The following is a 21666-nucleotide window of genomic DNA, read 5'->3' on the forward strand; positions in this document are numbered from 1 at the left end:
CCTGTGGACTACCTTGAACTGAATCAAGTAAGTCTAGCACAAGACGAGGATGCATTTACCCTTTTCAAGGCTTTTTCCCCACAGTTCAGTTTCCAGCTCCCCTCCTAGCTCCTCTTACCACTTCCTCTTCACCTCTCTGATAGGGGCCCCTTCCCACTCTAACAATTCCCTGTATATGTCCGAAACCTTCTCACCTCCAACCCCTGTTTTTGACTGCACCTTATCCTGTAGTCCCTTTAGGGGCAGGCAAGGAAAGCTTGGCACCTGTCTCCGTACAAAGTCCCGCACTTTGTATGGAACCCCGTTCCCACCCGGCAAATCAAACTCCTTCTCCAAGGTCGGAAAGCCCTCATGGATGAATAGATCCCCAAACCTCTCAATCCCTGCCCGCTGCCATATCTTAAAGCCCCCATCCAGCCCCCCGGGACAAACCGGTGATAGTCACAGATCGGCGACCACACGGACCACACACCCCCTCCAGTCTCATATGCTGCCTCCATTGCTCCCACACCCTCAGTGCTGCCACCAAGACAGGACTTCTGAAGTACCGAGCCGGCGAGAACGGCAGGGGCGCCGGCAGTAAAGCCTCCAGACTCGTACCTTTGCAGGATGTTGCCTCCATCCACTCCAAGACCGACCCCTCCCCACTACCCACTTCCTGACCATCGATATGTTGGCAGCCCAGTAATAGTTAATAAAGCTCGGGAGAGCCAAGCCCCCTTACCCACAGGTCCGTTTCAGGAGTGTCCTCTTTACTCTCACGGTTTTACCCTCCCATATAAACCTCGATAACGCCACATTCATACTTCTGAAAATAGCCTTTGGGACTAAAATCGGGAGACATTGAAAAAAGATAAGTAGTCTCGGAAGGACCGTCATCTTCATTATCTGAACCCTCCCCGCCAGCGTCAGTGGGAGCATGTCCTATCTACAAAAATCTCATTTGTTCCACTGCTTTGCCCAAATTTAGCTTGTGAAGCTGCCCCAATCCTTGGCCACTTGAATCCCCAGATATCTAAAACTCCTCCCAACCACTTTAAAAGGTAGCTCCTTCAGCCTTTCCTGCCCCTGTGCCTGGATCACGAACATCTCGTTCTTTTCCATATTTAACTTATAGTCTGAAAATCGCCCAAATTCTCCTAATACCGCCATGATTTCAGTCATCCCCACCACCGGGTCCGTGACATAAAGCAGCAAATCGTTCGCATTCTTACATTTGCCACCGGGGCCTGGTACAATAGCCGGACCCACTCCACAAATCCCTGCCCAAACCTGACTAAAATATCCCATAGATACTTCCACTCCACCCGGCCGAAAGCCTTCTCCGCGTCCATGGCAACTACTAACTCGGCCTCGCGCCCCTCCGCTGGCATCATAATTACATTAAGAAGCCGTCTAATGTTGGATGTCAGGTGCCTGCCCTTTACAAATCCCGTCTGATCCTCCCTAATTATCTCCAGGACACAATCCTCTATTCGAGTGGCCAGGATCTTTGCCAATAATTTGGCATCTGCATTCAAGAGGGAGATTGGCCTGTACGATCCACAGCTCTCCGGATCCTTGTCACGCTTCAGGATGAGAGAAATTGATGCCTGTGATAATGTTGCGGGGAGTACTCCCAGCTCCTTGGACTTGTTAAAAGCCTTAACCAGGAGCGGCCCCAGTAACCCAGAGAACTTCTTATAAAATTCCACTGGGAATCTGTCAGGTCCCGGGGCTTTACCCGATTGCATCGCCCCCATCCATCTATCACCTCCCCAAGCCCAATCGGGGCTCCCCAAGGCCTCCACCAGCTTCTCATTTACCTTCGGGAACTCTAGCCTCCTCAGGAATTGATTCATGCCCTCCTCCCCAACCGGGGGTTCCGACTCGTATAGCTGGCTATAAAATTCCCGGAGCACTTCATTCACCGCCTCCGGGTCCATCATCGTCTTCCCCTCATATCCTTTATTTTCTCTATTTCTGTCACCGCCTCCTGTTTCCTCAGCTGATGTGCCAGCATCCTCCTTGCTTTCTCCCCATGTTCATATATTGCCCCTTTTACCCTCCTCAGCTTACATGTGGAAAGGAGCCCAAACTCCATTTGAAGTCTCTGACGCTCCTTTAGGAGCTCCTCATTTGGAGACTCCGAATATCTCCTGTCCACCTGTAAGATTTCTCCTACCAATCTGTCCAGCTCCGACCGCTCTGGTTTATCCCTGTAATAACCGCTTTCAGTCCCTGCCTGACCACCCCAGCCACAGTCTCTCCCGTGTCATTGATCTTTATGTACCCCTGAATGGCCTCTCTCACTCGCTCACAGATCTCCTCATCCGGTAACAGCCCTGTATCTAGTCCCCACTGTGGGTGCTGGGACATTCCCGTATCTGCCCGTAGGTCTATCCAGTGTGGTGCATGACCTGAGACCACAATTGCTGAGTACTCGGTGTCCTCAACCCCTGCTAACCCATCCCTTCTTTCATCTAATTTGGTCTCCTAGCTTCAAGTGTGTCTCCTGTAACATGGCCACATCCGCTTTTAACTGTCTCAGGTGGGCGAACACACGAGCTCTCTTAACCGGCCCATTCACTCCACGAACATTCTACGTAACCAGTCTGGTCGTGGGGGCTCTTGCCCCCCTCTCCTGTCGGTCAACCATGACCTTTCCTAGGCCAGCTCCTAGCCCGTGTTCCGCACCTCACTTGATCCGCCCCTCGGCCATTTGATCTCCATCTCCAGTCTCCTAACTGTCCCTTACCCGTCGGCAGTACCCCCCTCCCGCCCCCTCCTCTCCCCCCCCCCCCTCCCCCACTTTGTCTTTCCTCAGCTCTCCCCCCATTTTGCTCCCGTGAACTAGTTGGCCAGTTCTCCCACCCTCTGGCGTCATAAAACCTGCCGACTGCTAAATTCTATCACACCTAAAACGAACAGCACAGTAACAACAATCCCGAAAAGCAAACAAACCATCCCCCAACGGGCAGGCAACGAGGCCAACTCCTCCCCCTTTAACAGATTCTTATCAGTCCCATCACCTTCAAACAGAATCAAACACAATAGAAGAAGCATCAAGCAGCTTAAGCAAAATTATGCAAGCAAGAATCAACCATCTTTCTCACAGAAAAGAAAACACCCCGTCGCAACTTAAAAGTCTTTTCCTCTGTAATCCACTACATAAAGCACTAAATCTAAATCAAATTACACAAGAAGAAGAGAAAAAAAACCCTTTTCTTCCCGAACATCGCGACTTAACTCACAGAATTAAAAAGACTGATATTTTAAACAAGCCGAAACAAAACACCGAACCATTTTTTTCTCTACTCCCACACTTTATCCCTTCCCCCAAACTCAGTCCACCACAGTTAGAATTTAAAGTCCTGAAACCAGATTATTGTCTTTCATAAAAGTAGCCACCTCTTCCGGAGAGTTGAAGTACAGCTCCCGGTTTTCGTATGTCCCCCAAAGGTGAGCGGGATGTAGCAGTCCAAATTTAATATCTTTCATAAACAGAGCTGCCTTAACTTTGTTGAAACTTGCTCTCCTCTTTGCTCGAGTCTTGATACACCTGGATCTCTGGTTCTTCCCACATGTACCGTTTCATCTGCCTGGCCCACTTCATGATACGCTCCTTGTCGAGGAATCGATGTAGCCTCACCACCATGGCCATCGGGGGCTCACTGGGGCTTACGTATGAGCACTCTATGTGCCTGGTCCACCTCTAGCGGCTTGTCAAACTCATCGGCCCCGACCATCTCCTGCAACATCTTCCCCACATACGTACCCGCATCTGATCCCTACTTTTCTTCTGGCAGCCCAACAATTCGGATATTTTGCCTGCGAGACCAGTTCTCCAAGTCTTCTACTTTATCTAGCAGTCGTTTCTGGCTGTCTTGTAGTATGCTAATTTCCAAAGCCATTGCAGTGGACTCGTTCAGTCGCCAGCTCCTGCAACTTTTGAATCTCCTGTCCCTGGGTCATCATTTTCTCTTCCACCTGGTCAACCACCTTCTTAATTGAGGCTGTGGCCTGGGTTATGTCGACTGCACGTTGCTTGCGATGCCGGGCGAACTTCTCATCCAGGTACTCGACCCATTGCTCCATCGACCAGTGGGCTGGCGTGGATACGCTTTGTCTCTTAACCATTGAGTTCGATGATCTCTGATTCTTGCTTTCACTCATCTTTTGGTTTCTTCTTTTTCGACTCTTGTGTGGACACGATTCCATAAATTGCGGGTCACCTCCTTTTCCTCTCCCTTCGATCAACTTATATTGAGAAATTACCTGAAAAATCCGGCTTAAATACCATTTAAAAAAAACACTAAGGGTGAGAGCTGCTGAATGTGCGACCGTTTACTCCATGGCCGCCACCGGAAGTCTGAGAATGGCTCATTTTGTTGTGGGACAGCTGGAAAAGGAAGCGGGGAGGCTTCCCCTTTTTTAGGCTATGATGGGACGTGGGTAAGACTCACATCTGTGTCTTCTGTCTGGAGTATGCGAGGGAGTTGACATAGAGGTGCCAATCCAGGGTCGAAGATTGGGAGAAGGAGGTGCTCTACCTGGAGCCACGTCTCGGTCAGCCTGATCAGAAACCTGCCCTGTGGCTGTTGTGTGAAGAGAAGATGGGTGTGCTGAGAAACCTGCATTCGTGAGAGCGCGGATCCGGTTCCAAGTACCTGACCGTAACTGCTCCTTCTACTACTCATTGGGAATAAGGCACAAGTTCCATCAGCAGCTCCATGCTCTGCTGGCTGATGATGCATCCCTAGTCTCGGATCCGGACAGCATCAGGGTCAACACGCAAAACATCTACACTGCCCTTTTAGATTATCATAGAATTTACAGTGCAGAAGGAGGCTGTTCGGCCCATCGCGTCTGCACCGGCTCTTGGAAAGAGCACCCTACCCAAGTCAACACCTCCACCCAACACTAAGGGCAATTTTGGACACTAAGGGCAATTTATCATGGCCAATCCACCTAACCTGCACATCTTTGGACTGTGGGAGGAAACCGGAGCACCCGGAGGAAACCCACGCACACACGGGGAGGATGTGCAGACTCCACACAGACAGTGACCCAAGCCGGAATCGAACCTGGGACCCTGGAGCTGTGAAGTAATTGTGTTATCCACAATGCTACCGTGCTGCCCACGGTATTTCTTGCCATACCCGTCCAACGAGGATCAAGTAGGCGATTGGACTGCTCAAGATGCAGTCCCAGTACCTGCGCTGGTCAGGGGGAATTCTCCAATAGGGCCCGCAGAACGTGCCCGCATCATTGTGGTCTGCTGCACTCTGTACAAACTGACAACACAGCAGGGTGAGCAGCTGGACCAGGAGAGATGGAGGAGCACCACATCTTTCTCACTTCTGGCGAATACGTTAATACAACAGAGCTTCATGAGAATTGATCAGAATAAACGCTCCAAACATCCCACCCCGACACTCACCCCCCCCCCCCCCGACACTCAGCCCCCCCGACACTCATCCCCCCCGACACTCATCCCCCCCCCGACACTCATCCCCCCCCGACACTCATCCCCCCCCCCGACACTCATCCCCCCCCCGACACTCATCCCCCCCCCGACACTCATCCCCCCCCCCCCGACACTCATCCCCCCCCGACACTCATCCCCCCCCCCGACACTCATTTCCCCCCCCCCCCCCGACACTCATCCCCCCCCCCCCCGACACTCATCCCCCCCCGACACTCATCCCCCCCCCCGACACTCATCCCTCCCCCGACATTCATCCCCCCTCCGACACTCCTCCCCCCCTCCGACATGCGTCCTCTCTCCCCCCGCCCACCGCTCCGACTGGACTTGGATCAAGTGCTGAGGAGGTGTTTAAAAGGAGTGCCTCACTGATTACAAGATTAACGTATTTGCGGGTCAGAGGCAAGCCATGTGAATCACGTGGAGGGGAAAAAAACTTTGTTAAAGAGGCTAAATTTCTGGCGAGTTTTCCCGCCGACGCCGATGGGATTCTCCCTAGTTTTCTTACCGGGAATGACACTTTGAAAATATATGGGAAAATTCCACCTCTATAGTTCCTCAGTAGAAATGTTTTTAAAATTAGAAGTTGTTATAACGTTCCTTGCAAGATCTGGAGCATCAATCTACTGTATTGAGCAATACTGGTATGTCTGTGTGATAAATTGGGATGGTGTTTTACCCTTGTGCTCAGTAGCCTCCCACAGTAGATTGGAACTTAATGATTTATACCACTGGGCAATCTGAAGTAACTCCTGTTCATATTTTTTTTACAGTCAGAGCCGGAGGGATTTTCTCATTTCCACTTGTATGTCTGTGCTGCTTTTCTCATCAAATGGAGAAAAGAAATTTTAGAAGAAGATGACTTTCAAGTAAGTAATTAATGCCTCTATATGTGTGACGGATATCAAATTGCCTATATTCTGATAGTTGACATTCTGCTTAAAACTGAAAGTGAGGATACTCTGATCATAATTCCACTTAAAACCAATAGTACCTGATCAAAGCAGACGATCCAGAAGTCATTTTGGTGCCGACCTTGGCTTAGTAGTTACAGTCTTGTCTTTGAATTCGAAAATTGTAGGTTCAAGCCCCCTCCAGAGACTTCGGGCAGGTGCTGCACTCTGGGGGAGGGGAGGGGGGGTGAGGGTGGGTGGGGGGGAGTATTGCACTCTTGATGAGGGAGGCCTTGTCTGTTCTCTTCACTGGGCAAAGAAAATACCATTGTGCTATTCAAATAAGAGCGTGAATGTTCCAGTGACCTGGGCTGTATTCACCCTGCAACCAACAGCACTAGAACAGATTCTGATCGTTTATCTCATTGCTGTTTGTGGACCACTCTGTGCATATTGGCTGCCATGTTTCACTACATTACAACAGTAACTGCACTTCCAAAACAGCCCATTGGTTCCAAAGTTAATTGGAATGTCCTGTGGTTGTGATAGTTGCTCTATTAATGCAGATTCATTCTTCCTCGTTTTCTTTCCCTATTTCCTTCCTTTGTTCACAAACAGCAGTTTAGTTGAAATCACTTGTAAACTGTTCATTATTTTCAGAGGAAAGTATTCTAGTTCATTTGTAATTTCTGAATTTCTCCCCACGTTAAAAAGGCATTAACAAATGCACTGAAGGAAACGGGATAAGCCATGTTTCGCAGTAGAAACACCAGTGCAGTGGCAACAGATAGGAGCGCTCGAGGTGCCTAGCTCACTTATCAAGTCAAAACAAACTACCAGCTCAGTTAATGTTGTCTCACACTAAAGAGAGCGGATCAACGAATAATAGTCGACCTACTTGTGCTATTCCAGGGATAGCAGCTTATTTCAGTGCCCTGCTCAGTGTTTGCTATAGCCGAGATGGTTTACAGCCATGAAGATTTACAATTTTGTTTTATGTTTGTTGCAATACACTGACTATTTAAATGATAATTGATTATCTGCCAATAAAAATCTTAAATTCCTAATGAAAGGACAATTTCATAATACCGTGCATCATGGCATAATTACTCCCTCAGTCTTGAAATTCGTACATACATACACCCAGCATCCGATTTGGACATCATGATCACTGTCACCGACTTTCATGTTGAACTTGTTCAGCTCTTTAGTCATTTTGAAACTTCAATCAGTTTTCTTAAAATGCAAACCTTCAGCATAACCACTATTTGTCAAGTATTGAAGTTAATAAATGCCTTCACTGCGTTGATTAAATGATTCAAGTTTAATCAGCAAAAGAGCCTTTTATTACCTCCCATCTGACAAACATGAGTTACTACAAACAAAAATGTGGAAGTTAATCTGACTACACGTAGAGATTGATTTGTACAGCTAGAATCATATTTTTAAGTAAGGTTTCATAGCAAATAAGGCTTACATTTTTGCAGTCATTTTTGTATAAACGATGGCAAAAATGTCAATAATTTAAGACCGTAAGGGATTTGGATGGCATCACGAACTTTGACAGCAAGGCTCAATTGATCTATTGATGTCAGCTGAAATCTCATATTAATGACAGCACAGTAAGCACTTTCTCCATTGTTTGACTTCAAACGTGTATCATAGTTTTGATCAAGTGAAAATACCGTTTGGTTGAAGACCAGTAGAAAAATATGATGGTATGGTGGCAAAACAATATTTTCTAGAGACTCAAAAGATTGAGGCTATATTTAATCTGCAAGCACCTTGGCCCTCTCATTGTTTTGGGCAGAATGATGTATACCCATGTTGACATTCATCAATACCATTAGATCAGTAACAATAATTGTGTCTTTAACATTGAAAAATGCACCAACATCAATGCAATTAGGCAGAACTGGGTGCCGATTCTAAAAAGGAAATAATATGAGGGTCATCCAAACATCTTGACCAGAGGTTAGTTTTCAGAGGACAGGGTCTGGCCAACTTAATGACCCGTTAAGTTAATGACAGCAGAGCTGGGGATAGGAAGGGATAAGAAATAAAAATTCGAGGTTTTGAGGATCCAGCAATCATTGTTTGTGAGGGGTCCTAAGAGTTTTGATTGAACTGAAGATTGTGGAAGATAAAGAACAGAAATGCAGCCAGTAGAAGACTGGAGGTAACAAAAAGATGGATGAGGATTTCAGACACATTTGCGCTGACGCAGGGGCAAAGGTAGGGAGAGAATAGCGGGCAAGGTGAATTGAGTTGGAGAATGAAATCACAAAGGATGAAAAGTGGCTTTGTATTGAGGCTGCGAGATAGGAAGGAGTGTGAACATCTTGGTGAGAAATTGGATCTTAGATTGGAGAGTGCTAGAGAATAAGGATGTTAAAGAAGCGACAAAAAGGCACAAGATAAAGTGATCAGAGGAGAATGCACGAGATGATGTTACAACTCCCTGTGCTAGTGCCCGTTCAATTCCAGCCCCACGTGATCCGGAGTCGCTCCACAATTTAAATTGAAAAATATTTTAAATAAAATCACCCAAATTCTTTAGCCCTGAGCTGCCCAATAGCTGCAATCACCAGGTTTATAAATTTAAACGCAAGTTTATTAATAACGATAACTAAAAACTAATTAAATATGCAGCAGATACAAGGTTCACTATTATTCAATTCCTAATACCCCCACTTAAACCCATCGGACCCTCTTATACATACACACACACACACATGTGACAGACAAACAGAGTCCCACCGATCTCACGGGTGCCAAAAGGTCTTGAGTTCTGCTGTTCGAAGGCTAGCACAGGATTCCGTTTTGTAACTTTTAAATTCCTCACTTCCCCTGCTTGACTTAAAGATATATGTCCGTTAAGCATCCATGGATCAAAATGATAACCGTAAATATAAAGAAAGAGGAAATAAAGGAATCACCAGGATGGGCCCTTACAATGATCAGCAATAAAGATCAAGATGTGAAGCATAATTGTAAGCATAGCGGAAGTGCACTCAGGGCAGACACTTTCTGTAACAAGTTCTTCCTAATTTTCTTCTGTTTTGTACCAGAAGGCAAATACAAGTACGGAACCAAAGAAGAAAATTGATTATTCCATGTTCTCTGTCTTTAAGGTTTACAAAACTCAAGAATCCATTTTACCCAATACAAAATAACACTATCTTTACTGTCACAACAGGTTGCCCTCATGTCAAAGCAATGACGTATATAAAAATATTGGGTTTCATTTTTTGTATCATCGTATATGCACCGCTTCACAACTTCAGTTGTAACATAATTTACTTCAATCAAATACGAATAACATCGGATCCATTTTGTATTCAGGCTATCTTACTGGATTGAAGGCCATATTGCCAGATGTTAGAAATATAACATTTACATTTTGACCTTTGCAAGGTCACATGAGATCAGACCTATTATGCGTCGCATGAAATTTTGGTGAAGTTTTACTAGAAGTAATTGTTCTACAATATCATTTCCTATTTTTGCATAAGTATTTTGAATGCTGCAGAATCTATATTTAGGAATAAACAGCTAAAATAAGATCTGGGTTGCTGAGGGTTGCAATTTTTGTCTCTGCAGCAAGTTCTATATCTCAGGCTTCTGCCCTAACCCGCCCTACCTTTATGACACAAACAGTTGGCATAAAATATTGGCACACAACATAAACCATAAATGTAAGGTGTATTTTACAATAAAAACTATAAAAATCAGGAGGAGTAGACATAAAACAGCAAAGTGACACAAAATTTATGTTTTTACGTGAGAGAGAAACAAGGGCATAAATTTTTAACTTGTCCAAATGGAGTGGGGGAACAGGTTTGCTAGTTGTTGCACCTGGATGAAAGCAGCACGGGGCCACAAGGTCTTGTAATTTTAAACTGCATTTGTTTGTCCAACACACTTGCTCAGGAAGAGCATCCTCAATGTAAAATAAGTATTTAGGAGAGCCCAGCCTGAACTGCAGGCAGTGCCTGACAGTCATTTCAAAGCAAATTGTTATAAACTTCCCTAACAGAATCGGCTGTACATCAGGGACTGTGTGTCCTTCATAATGAGCCACAGGCTGAGCTCACAGCAGATGCAGTTACTCTTTCCTTGTTCAGCATTCAGAGGAACATTTCTCATTGTTCAGAGAGAGACAGACGCAGATTCTACTTTCATACGCAACTATCATATTGAAGCCAATATGAGCACCAAGCTTCTGCCATCTCTGCTGTTCTTTGGATAAAATTCTTTGCTTTTTCAAAATGTCATTTCATTTTACTATGAAATAATCAAAAACCCTGTTGTGATATTTTTAAAATCTGCCAGTAATTACAATGTACAGGCCCTGCTGCTGTGTGATTTAGAATACAATGTCCCAATGTGCATACACAATCCTGACTTCAGAAAGAAAGGTTTACATTACACAGGTCAGGTTGATTGGCCATGGTAAATTGCACCTTATTCCAAAGATGTGCAGGATAGGTGGGGTTATGGGGAGAGGGTGGGGGTGGGCCTTGGTAGGGTGCTCTTTTAGAGGGTTGGTGCAGACTCAATGGGCCAAATGGCCACCTTCTGCACTGTAGGGATTCTATGGCTTTATATAGCTCTTTTCACAGCCTGAGGACATCCCATAATAATAATTGCTTATTGTCACAAGTAGGCTTCAATGAAGTTACTGTGAAAAGCCCCTAGTCGCCACATTCCAGCGCCTGTTCGGGGAGGCCAGTACGGGAATTGAACCCACGCTGCTGCCTTGTTCTGCTTTACAAGCCAGCTGTTAGCCCACTGTGCTAAACCAGCCCCTGTGTCCCATAGTGTTTTACAGCCAATTAAGTACAAGTGTTGTCACTGATGTAATGTAAAAAGAGCAGCTCCCACAAAACCGATGAGATAACCATATAATCTGGTTTTGTGATGATTGAAGGTAAATATTGGCTAGTAGACTCCCCTACTCCAAAATTCAGTCATGGGTTCTTTTATGACCATGTGAGAGAGCAGCTCTGGCCTTGATTGAATGTTTCCCCCAAATGACAGGGCTGCTGACAGTTCAGCAACCCCTCAGTACTGCATTGGGGTGTCAGCCCAGATTTATGTGCTCTAATTCCAGAGTTGGGCTTGACTCTCCAACCTTGTCACTCAAGCAAAACTGCTGCCAACTAAGTTGCAGCTGGGATAGATGTCCCTTGTTAAATAAATGTACTTATTGTATCATATTGTATTTGCTAAAAATAGTATCCATTCTCTTAACATACTGAGCACCTTGGAGAATTAATTAATCACACAGTGATGAACAGGTGGAACCCTCCCATGCAGTCATGATTGGAACATTAGGCTCTCTCCATTACTTCTTACCTTGTTCCAGTCAGCAGGTAATGGAGGGCTGATTTGCCTGGCTACTCTCTACCCTGGTATTGGAGAGTAAATGCTGCACTTGTCCACTCGGAGCTCTGACCCAACTTGGTATAGCAAGGTATTTAGCATTTCCCAGTCATGTTCGAAATGTGGACATGAGTTCATAGAATTTCCCTTGATAAGTAACTTTACATTCTTTAGCGAATGCAAAATACCTGAGCCAAGCAGTTATTTCCGCTCCTGCTGTGTTGAGAGCGGATAGATCTCCGCTGAGTCTCTGGATTGGACATTCTTCTATGATGTGGTGCATGGTTTGCTCTCTCCCGCAGGCACATAGGCGGCTGGCACTAATGCTCCAGCTGTGGAAGTTCGCCAAACAAGGGCCGTGGCCAGTCCTGAACCTGTTGAGGGTGGACCACTCGTTCCTTTGAAGGTTGAAACCAGGCAGCTGTTGGGTTGGGTTTGAGACCCAGTACTTGTTTGTCATGTCCAATGATTCCCATTCATTTGTCCAGATGGAATTTGCATTGAAGTCCTGTGTGGGAGGGTTTTTCCAGATGGGCCTGCTTGATGGGAGTCGTACCTTGGGTGGGCTGAATAGATCAGCATGAAGTGGCATTTGAGGGGGGATTACAAACTTTTTCTATCATTTTGTGGGTTGTGCAAGTCGGCAGACAGGAGTGATGTTTGCCAGGACAGAGAGCCAAGGCCAAGGGAGTGGTGTTGAGTATCATATCGTTCAGCTGGATGTCAACTGTCTGTGTACGTGTCTGCATGTGATGATCTTGATGAAACAGGGGTGCAGTAGCTACTAAGTTGATATAATATAATTGACAAAAGAGCCTGAGAAGATATTGGGAGAAACGTTTTACACAGGGTGTTCTTATTATCTCAAAGCACTTTCTGAAAGTGTGATAGAAGCCTATTCAGTAATAACTTTCAAAATATATATATATTTTGGATATATATGGATATATTTTGGAAAGAAAAAAAACACCAGGTAATAGAGAAAGAGCAGAGGAATGGAACTAATTGTACAGATGTTTAAAGATGGACTCGGGCGCAGTGGGCCAAATGGCTGCCTTCATACCGTAAGATCCTTTGATTCTATAAATATTTGAAAGCCTGAGAGAAGACAAAAGATTTCCTTTCTGTGGTCAGTAAACAATGAGCCCACTTGTGAATGTTGTTCTTTTAAATCTTTTATTTAGTGGGATTTGCAGTTGAACCCTACAAAGTTTACAGTGGGCATTTACTTCCTTGTTTTAATCTGAGCAGGAAGGAACATTGGCTCCATGTAATTGAAAATCATCTTCAATTTCAATTTGCAAATTATTCAATATGGATTTTAAACCGCTGTTTCGAGCAGCAAGTGCTAGGTTGGCTAAAAAGCAGGAGGTTTAGGAGTTAAATCTTCACTATAAACTTGAGGAGCAAACCTAGGCTGACCCTTCGTACTGTACTGAGGGAGTGCTGTATAGTGGAAGGTGCAATTTTTCACATGCAATCTAATCCAAACAGCCAAGTCAGCTTGGTGCAAAAGTTCCCCAGGCACTACTCAAAAGAAAGAAAACAATCATTAGGTTATTTAATGTATGTTAGAAACAATTTCCCTGTTGCATTTTCAGTACTCAGCATTAATAAGTATAGGGTCAAAATTTGTTATGGCAGGGTTTCTGCTAGTGTCTGCTGTAAGACTGACATTCTCCTGCATTTTTCAGCTCAGAAAATGTTTGCCTCACTAAGTTGCTGAAAGTGCAAGCTGATGACCGCATAACAAGGGAAACGGGCATAAGAACAGAAAGTGCTAGAAATACGAAGCAGGTGTTTTTATTTGAGGTTTCCAGGAACTGTAGTATTTTGCATTTATTTAAGAGAAACTGTCTGGGAGTTGAGTGAATAGAGCAACAACAGGGTATCTATTTAACAAAGCAGGTTTAAGAGTTTGGGAATTAGCACAGGATGAAATAAGCAGACAACCGGTTTGCTTCGAATCACTAGCTTTTGGAGCACAGCTCCAACCTCAGGTGAACATTCTGCTTTCTGAGTACACAGATCTTTTAACAGGACTGTATCATCATTGTATCACAGTGATGTAACATATTGTCACATGATTTAAAAAGAAACCTTTTGTGGATCAATAGAGCGGCCATGTACAATTGAAATTGCTGTCAATGCAACAATCATGAAAGAGCTCTTCTGCACTGTCGGGATTCTATGATGTAGATTTCTCCTTTGGTTGGTTAATAATCAGTTATTATTACCTCTGTAGTTATCTAATATTGCTGTTGGAAAGCAATTTATACAATTTAAATGAATTTGTTTATGTAATATTTTCCAAAGTTTGTTGGAGTGGAAATTGAACCTCATTTTTCCATCGGATTTGCGAACTAACATCCTTGGCCCAAGAAATTGTGAAAGTTGGAGACCCAATAGTGAATTGCACCATATTTGGAGTCATGTAACACAAGAGCTAGGCAGTTTACATGCATGTGTAAGTGAGGCCAACTAAACTGTTGTATGACTCTCCTCCAAATAAGTGTTACCTGTATCTGTCCCACAGGAGATTCTTACGTGGCTTGATATGGCCAGCAGCCTCCAACAAAACGTTTTTTCTTTAAGTTCCTGTGGAACACGAACCTGCCTCCTGGCTTCACAACCCTCCTGAAGGCCTCTCGTCTGTTTTTCATGGGTTCCCAACCCTAGTTAGAAGTATTCCTGGCGATTTGATGGGGTGATCTCTGGTTGTGTGGCATCCGTATAGATTATTGTACGTACTTTATATAGATTTAGCCCTGTGGTTTCACTCTTTCTTCCCCCACCCCCATCCATCAATAGGTAAAGATGGAAAACTGAGGGTGAGGAAGAGAAGGAAACGAGGGATGGAGAGGGATTTTGAGGTGGATAAAACAGAGGAAGAATCTTTTGTTTTTGCCTGTAACTAATAACAGTAATTTATTATATTGCACCAACAATTGGTACTGGTACCAATCAAATTTCCCTCTACCAACAGTAACGAAATAGAATTATTTTTATCACAAAACTTGATATTGTTGAAAAAGAGACTTTTTTTTATCAAAGCTTTTCGTCTTGCACTCATCAGAACAAGTCTCTAGGTTTCTGACCAGGTCCATAAATGAGCCATAACCAATTTCCACCATGTTCTGTGCTCTTTTACAAAGGAGGGGTAATTTTCAATGGTCCATTAACAAAGCAGCAGGCCTATTTTTAGGAAAACACATTTTAACAGAAAGCTGGAGAATGACACTGCTGTGGCAGTGTACAACCAATCCAAAATGCACAGGTAAATAAATGTTGGCCCATGTTAGGCATGGCCTCGAAGAAAAGGAGCATCACATAAAGGAATTGGGTGGAGATCTGGGAATATTCTGCAATTTACTTCTTTGCTAGCAGGCTCTCTGACGATGGTTATACTTGTGCTTAGTGGGTTATAATCTGATTTTTAACACTTGATTTACTGGCCAAGTCCTATTTAAAAAAAAAAATTTTTTTTTAATTGATCTGTTAAATAATGTACATAAATCAGCAGTAATATGATCTGACAAATCAATTCTGGACCGTTCCGTTTGCTAAGGGTTTTCAGAGCACAGGTCAGCAAAAACAAATACCCAATTCATTTACAAAAATCCATGAGCCACAAGCTCGCCAATTGAGCTTTAGGTTCTGACATTACAGGTCCATGTCACATCTTTTGCATTAAATGCTGTTATTTAAGAAGGCAAAGCTCAAAATGTAACACATTACGGAGGCCTGTCTGAAATCGCTATTCCCACTTGTGTGTTTGTCTGTTACTGAATCATAGCTTTGTTTATTATGCTTTCTACCGTCATCTCTGATGGATGGCAACAAAAATCTAATCAGAATCCATTGGAATCCGATCACAAATAATGGTGTAAGGGAAGCAAATACTAATTGTTTAAAATAGGGCAGTTAGGATATTATGGAATATAGTTAACATTGTCTCTTCTTCAGACTGAATCATATTCTTCATAATGAAGAATTATCTATATTTGACTTATCTATAGTGGACCCTGTCACTTCCCTTTGGAGCTGTCAGATTATTAAGAATGTTATGGCTTACGTTTATCATATAATGGGGAACCATATCATTTAATGAGGTTTTCAGTGTTTTAGGGTATTTTAGCAATTTATCTCTCCCCACATTTTGATCAAATATATAGTTTAATATGTTAAATTTCTTTATAACGTGTCAACCCAAATATTACTCACAACACTGCCGGGTATCGGGACATATATTAAATCCCGTTTCCCTGCAAAAAAACATCCAACAACAGGATGTTTCCTACCAAGACAGATAATCAACAGCAAATGGTGGCACAAGTGCCAGATCAGCAGAAAGATGGTGTCTGGGCCACTTCTCACAACTGGGACTGACCATGCTGCATGCATCTCGTTGGGAGCATTCGAGTGAGCATTACGCCAGAGTATGCAGAATAGAATGATCACGGCACAGTAAATGCCTGACACGGGTTTGACACCTGACTTGGTATTTTCGACCTCACCACTCTAGTTAACTCCCTCTCTCAACCACACATGGCTGAACATGTGTTCAGCAGCACAAGCCCCTACCAGCCCTATTTAAAGGAAACCTCATCGAACTTTAGGTTGTTGTTGATTACTATCTTATAGCACTTATTGAGTTTGTGGAATTAGTGGTTGCTTGGAGGAGTTCATAAAAGTTGGTGAAATCCATAGGGACTGTACTGCATGTTGGGAAAGGATTTGTTACTGTGCAAGGGCTCTGAGCGCATCATTTGCTTCTAGTTTTGGGAGTCTAAAGTTGCAGTACCCCTTGTACCGCAGCATCTGAGGAAGATGGAACAGAGACGCAGCAAAAGATAGGCTGCTCGTGCAAAAGATGCAGGGAGAGGTGTTCTCAGCAGCAGGTCTCACTCACCCAATGTCTTCTGGGAGTACCAAAGCCAGAACTGGTTCATTTGGCAGCTGTAATTCACCAGCTGTAAATTTCACGGAACTGTGCCATCTCTTAGAATCGGACCTTCAGCTTCCAAGCAGAGCAAAGGTAGTAATGCCAGTGGCTATGATGGTGACCATGGCCCTGAATTCTTTTTTGAGAACGATCCTTCTATGCTAGGTAAAGTGACATTAAACATCTCGCAGTTCACAATCCATTCTTCACATAAAGGCTCTGAAGGCTGGAGAAGGCAAGCTGGAGCAGCAACCAGGATAGTGGGCATTCTCCAATGTGCAATGTGCCATCGACTGAATACATGTGGCTTTACAGCATATTAATGGTATAATCTACCAGATGCAGATCCTTATCTGGGCTACCCTTAGTTGGTTGAGTGACGGTGATTTTTCCTGCTCAATCTGTTCTCCCTCTCTGCCTTCAACCTCTTGCCTGCTGACTGGTCTGGAGGGTATTAACTATGAGGAGAGGTTGGATAAACTCGGATTGTTTTCACTGGAACGACGGAAGTTGTGGGGCGACCTGATAGAGGTTTACAAAATTATGAGTGACATGGACAGAGTGGATAGTCAGACATTTTTTCTCAGGGTGGAAAATTCAATTTCTAAGATACATGGGTTTAAGGTGTGAGAGGGAAAGTTTAGAGATGTGTGAGGCAAGTTTTTTACACAGAAGATGGTGAGTGCCTGGAACGCACTGCCAGGAGAGGTGGTGGAAGCAGATACGATAGTGATATCTAAGAGGCATCTTGACGAATGCATAGATAGAATGGGAATAGAGGGATACGGACCTCGGAAGTGCGGAAGGTTTTAGTTTAGACAGTCATCATGATTGGCACAGGCTTGGAGGGCCGAAGGGACGTGCATCTCTGGAACTTCCACTCTTCTTCATGCAATTTTGGCCTCTGCTGCAGCCAGAATGTAATCTTGCTTTTAGTAGAGCAGGTTAGCTGATGGTGCTAACCTTAAATGAATTTGGCACTTTTGCTGAGATGTACAACCATTCTGTAGCACATATAATCTGCATGCGAAACAGTCAGCATGAAGATTTGACACTGCCATCACTTTGAGTGGATTTTTAACAATTCTTTTTATGGGACATGAGCATTTATTACGCGTCCTTAACTGCCCTTCATTTTAGAGGGCATCTGAGAGTCAGCCAGCTGCATAGCTGTGGGTCTGGAGTCACAGGTAGGCCAGAGCAGGGAAGGACAGCAAATTTCCTTCCCTAAAGGACATTAGTGAACCAGATGGGTCTTTTGCGACAATTGACTTTATAAATTCCAGATTTTAATTGAATTCAGATTTCACCATCTGCTATGGTGGGATTTGAACCCGGGTCCCCAGATTTTGCTCTGGGTCTCTGCATTACTAGTCCAGAGGGTAATTACACATTGCAATTCCTACAGCCAATTATAGTGGCTATTCGATAGCCCCATTGTTTTCATTGTTCAATAAATGTGTGCAGCAAATTGGAACTTATTTTATTCTGAATGGGGTGTGCTTATGCGGGGTCAGTAGTGTGTGCATTTTCTGAATTGACTGCATAAAAATACTGTTACATCTCAAGGAATTCTGAGTTCTATCTGTCATATTTCTTAAAATATGTTATTTTCTATAGCCTATATAGTACATTTTCCAAAGTTTACATTCAACAGCACAAATCATTTTGACAAAATATTCCGTTAGTTCCCCAAAAGAACGCTCAGGAATTACTTTGTGGTTGAGTATAACTTGTGTCCACACATACACGTGACAATAAACAAATCCAATCCAATCCAATCTGTCAAGAAATTAAATAAAAATTAACAAAAGCCCATGACACTGCATCTCAGTGATAGTTGCTTCATTAAAACAATTCCTTGAATTACATGTAACAAAGTTATCCCTTCCCACGCCGCTTCACAAATAACAAAAATGACAGCTATTCAGACATTGGCAATATATCTGTTTCTTGTGCTGGTTAGTGAGCCCACCTGAACAGAATGATAATTTTATATAAAGATGCTCAAACCAAAAGAACCCCTTGGATAAAACCACTGCTATAGTACAGCAGGGCAGTGTTTAGTAGAGGTGATGGGGGTCTAGCCCACCGGCTGGAGAGCCACTAAGAGCCCCATGTTGCATCTCTTCGGGAAAGCCCACCAAATTAAGTGCCAATCAGGCATGTAACTGGGCAGCGGCAGGGTGGGGCAAGTTTGTCCACTGGCCTTCCTGCCATTGAGTTATTCAGGCAGCTGCGCTAGGACGGAGGGGTCCCCACCCATCATCTTCCTGCCTTATTAGATGCCAATGTCACCAAACTCCCTCCAGCGAAGGGCATTAAATTCCATCCACTGCATGGGAACCATAGGATGCATTGCTAATTGACAACTGTTATTTTTTGGGGGCTTATACAATACATTTTCAGGGAACATTTTTGTCCATGCTTCACAAGTTGAATTGTCAGTGCTTTTGACACAAGACACTGATAAAACGAAGTTCAACCTTTTAATACCCTAAACACATGTTTTCCTTCAACGTTACATTCATTTTTATATAATCTTTCATTGCCTTGAATGAATTTTATTAAATTGGTATTCTCTACATTTTACATTTAAATTTTTACTGAAGCAAATAGACATGAAGCTAGAGATGCTGTAAAGGTCCTTCCTGTTTGTTCCTGTATATTCCCTTATTTCCTCTTTCTTTTATTTTTGCTTTTACATTTTTGGTCATGGATGATTAATGGGCATGTGTCTTTGAGGTAAGTAGTCTGTGCCTTTAAATCAAACAGAGGATTTCAGTAGCAGGAGAGATCACTTTGTTAGTCTGTCTTGGTTCATACGGAATTGTAGAATAACCGGCACCAACGACAGAGATTGGCTGGTGTAGAATAAGTGGGAGGCTCCGGCCGGCGTTGAAATAGCACTACTCTAATCGTTTTTTCACTTACCCGGTGAGGCGAGCCCTGAGGGGCTCTCACTTCTGGTCGAAAGGACCCGGGCGCGACCCACTCCGCGGACAGTGGCAAGTGGGGAGTTTGACTGGGGCGGTAAACCTGTCACACTGTAACGCAGGTGTCCAAAGGCGAGCTCAGGGAGGACAGGAACCTCCCGTGGAGCAGAAGGGCAAAAGCTCGCTTGATCTTGATTTTCAGTATGAATGCAGACTGTGAAAGCGGGGCCTCACGATCCTTCTGACCTTTTGGGTTTTAAGCATGAGGTGTCAGAAAGGTTACCACAGAGATTGGCTGGTACTCGGTTTGATTGATTTGGCTGGTTGCCAATGAATTGGCCCAAAAGGTTGTGCTCTGTCTGGTAATAGTTGGTGATGGGATCTGATCCCACTGGAATGTTTTTCAGAGCTCCAAGGGTTGAGTTTGGTTTCACTTTTGATCTTGGCAGCCCAGCAAAGGACGTGCTATCTTTTTCTCCAGAAAGGCTGCATTTCTGAACTGGCAGAGAGTCTGGATAAATAGTAATCTTTATTATTGTCACAAGTAGGCTTACGTTAACTGCAAATAAGTTACTGTGAAAATCCCCTACTCACCACACTCCAGCGCCAGTTCTTGTACACAGAGGGAGAATTCAGAATGTCCAATTTACCTAACAAGCACGTCTTTCAGGACTTGTGGGAGGAAACCGGAGCACCCGGAGGAAACCCACGCAGACACGGCGAGAACGTGCACACATGGGAATATGATATAATTCCGTTCACAGAAACAGGGTTGAGGGAGGAGCAGAACTGGCACCTCAATATTCTTGGCATAGCATCATTAGGGGGGTGGTGTTGCAATATTGATCAAATAGTCAATTATTGCAGTAAGGAGAGATGATATCTTGGAAGGTTCCTGGCCCTATTGGTAGAATCTGGAAATAAAAAGGGGTCAATCACATTGCTGGGAGTGTACTATAGGTCCCCAAATCGGGAGAGATAGAAGGGTAGATATGTAAACAAGTCTCTGAGCAATGTAAGAATAATAGGGTAATAATTGTAGGGGATTTCAACATCCCCAATATTAACTAGGATAGTCAAAGCGTGAAGGGCTTAGACGGGAGCAAAATTCTTAAAATCCACCCAAGAGAGCTGCTTATGCCAGTTCACAAAACCTTACACGAGAGGGGACAGTGATGGACCTAGTTTTAGGGAATGAAGCCAGGCAAATGTTAGAGGTTTCATGGGGGAGCATTTTGGTGAGGGACCATACGAGTCCATAACCGACCAACTCTCTCGACAGAAAGATAGAGGCCTGAGTACGAACCTCGAGCTGAAGCCTCCGTTTGATGAGAAATAAGGGGCTGAATTCTCCACCCTTGGTATTCTCCATTTTGCCGGCAGCCCGCGGGTTTCCCAATGGCATAGGGCTGGCCCCACAATGGGAAATCCATTGACCAGCCGGCGAAACGCAGAATCCCGACTGCGTGCCGCACCAGAAATCTGGTGTGGTGGGATGGAGGGATGGAGAAACCCGCCCAAGGTGTTTCTCCAGAAAGCCTGAATGAATGGACCTGAATGAATTAATGACTCTGCAAAGAAGACCATTATTGGTAATAAACCGATAAACTAATCTGCAAATCTGCTGTGAAGAAGATGCTAAACAACCACCATCCAAAGCAAAGACTCTTATCCCCCCTCCCCCACTGTGTTTGGCTGTCTGTCTTGTGTGTGTGTGGGTAGAGGATGGGACAGTTAGCTTGTTGTTAACCAGTTTGATTTACTGCATATTTCATTATAGTTCTTGGTATAAGGAAAGAGTAATCATGTTTTCATTTACAAACCTGGTTTCTGTAATTGTTGAGCAGCCAAGTGCCAAAGACGTGTATTTTTATACAAATTATTGGTTAATTCATTAGTGTTGTGACTCTGGTGCACGTGGTGCTGGAATTGACTGCACATTGACTACACAACACAGGGTGTCGTAACAAGCGGAACCAGTGAATGGAGCCGTTCAATCGAAGAGTTCATAGTCCTGAACCCAGAAATGTAATTACA

General features: G+C 44.1%; 1 protein-coding gene across 4 annotated transcripts in view; it reads left to right on the forward strand.

The window, feature by feature from the left end:
• The window catches only part of LOC140393829 (TBC1 domain family member 22B-like), a 475263-nt gene that overhangs the window by 437640 nt on the left and 15957 nt on the right, over positions 1–21666 (forward strand). For 3 of the 4 annotated variants that reach the window (XM_072480324.1, XM_072480329.1, XM_072480325.1), the window contains one exon: positions 6241–6336. The exons of the other annotated variant lie outside the window; for it this stretch is intronic. In XM_072480324.1, the coding sequence (XP_072336425.1) occupies positions 6241–6336 (96 nt within the window). The remainder of the gene's footprint in view (positions 1–6240; positions 6337–21666) is intronic. 4 annotated transcript variants of the gene reach the window in all.

Source organism: Scyliorhinus torazame, chromosome 17 (genome assembly GCF_047496885.1).
Source record: "Scyliorhinus torazame isolate Kashiwa2021f chromosome 17, sScyTor2.1, whole genome shotgun sequence".
Taxonomy (NCBI): Eukaryota; Metazoa; Chordata; class Chondrichthyes; order Carcharhiniformes; family Scyliorhinidae; genus Scyliorhinus; species Scyliorhinus torazame.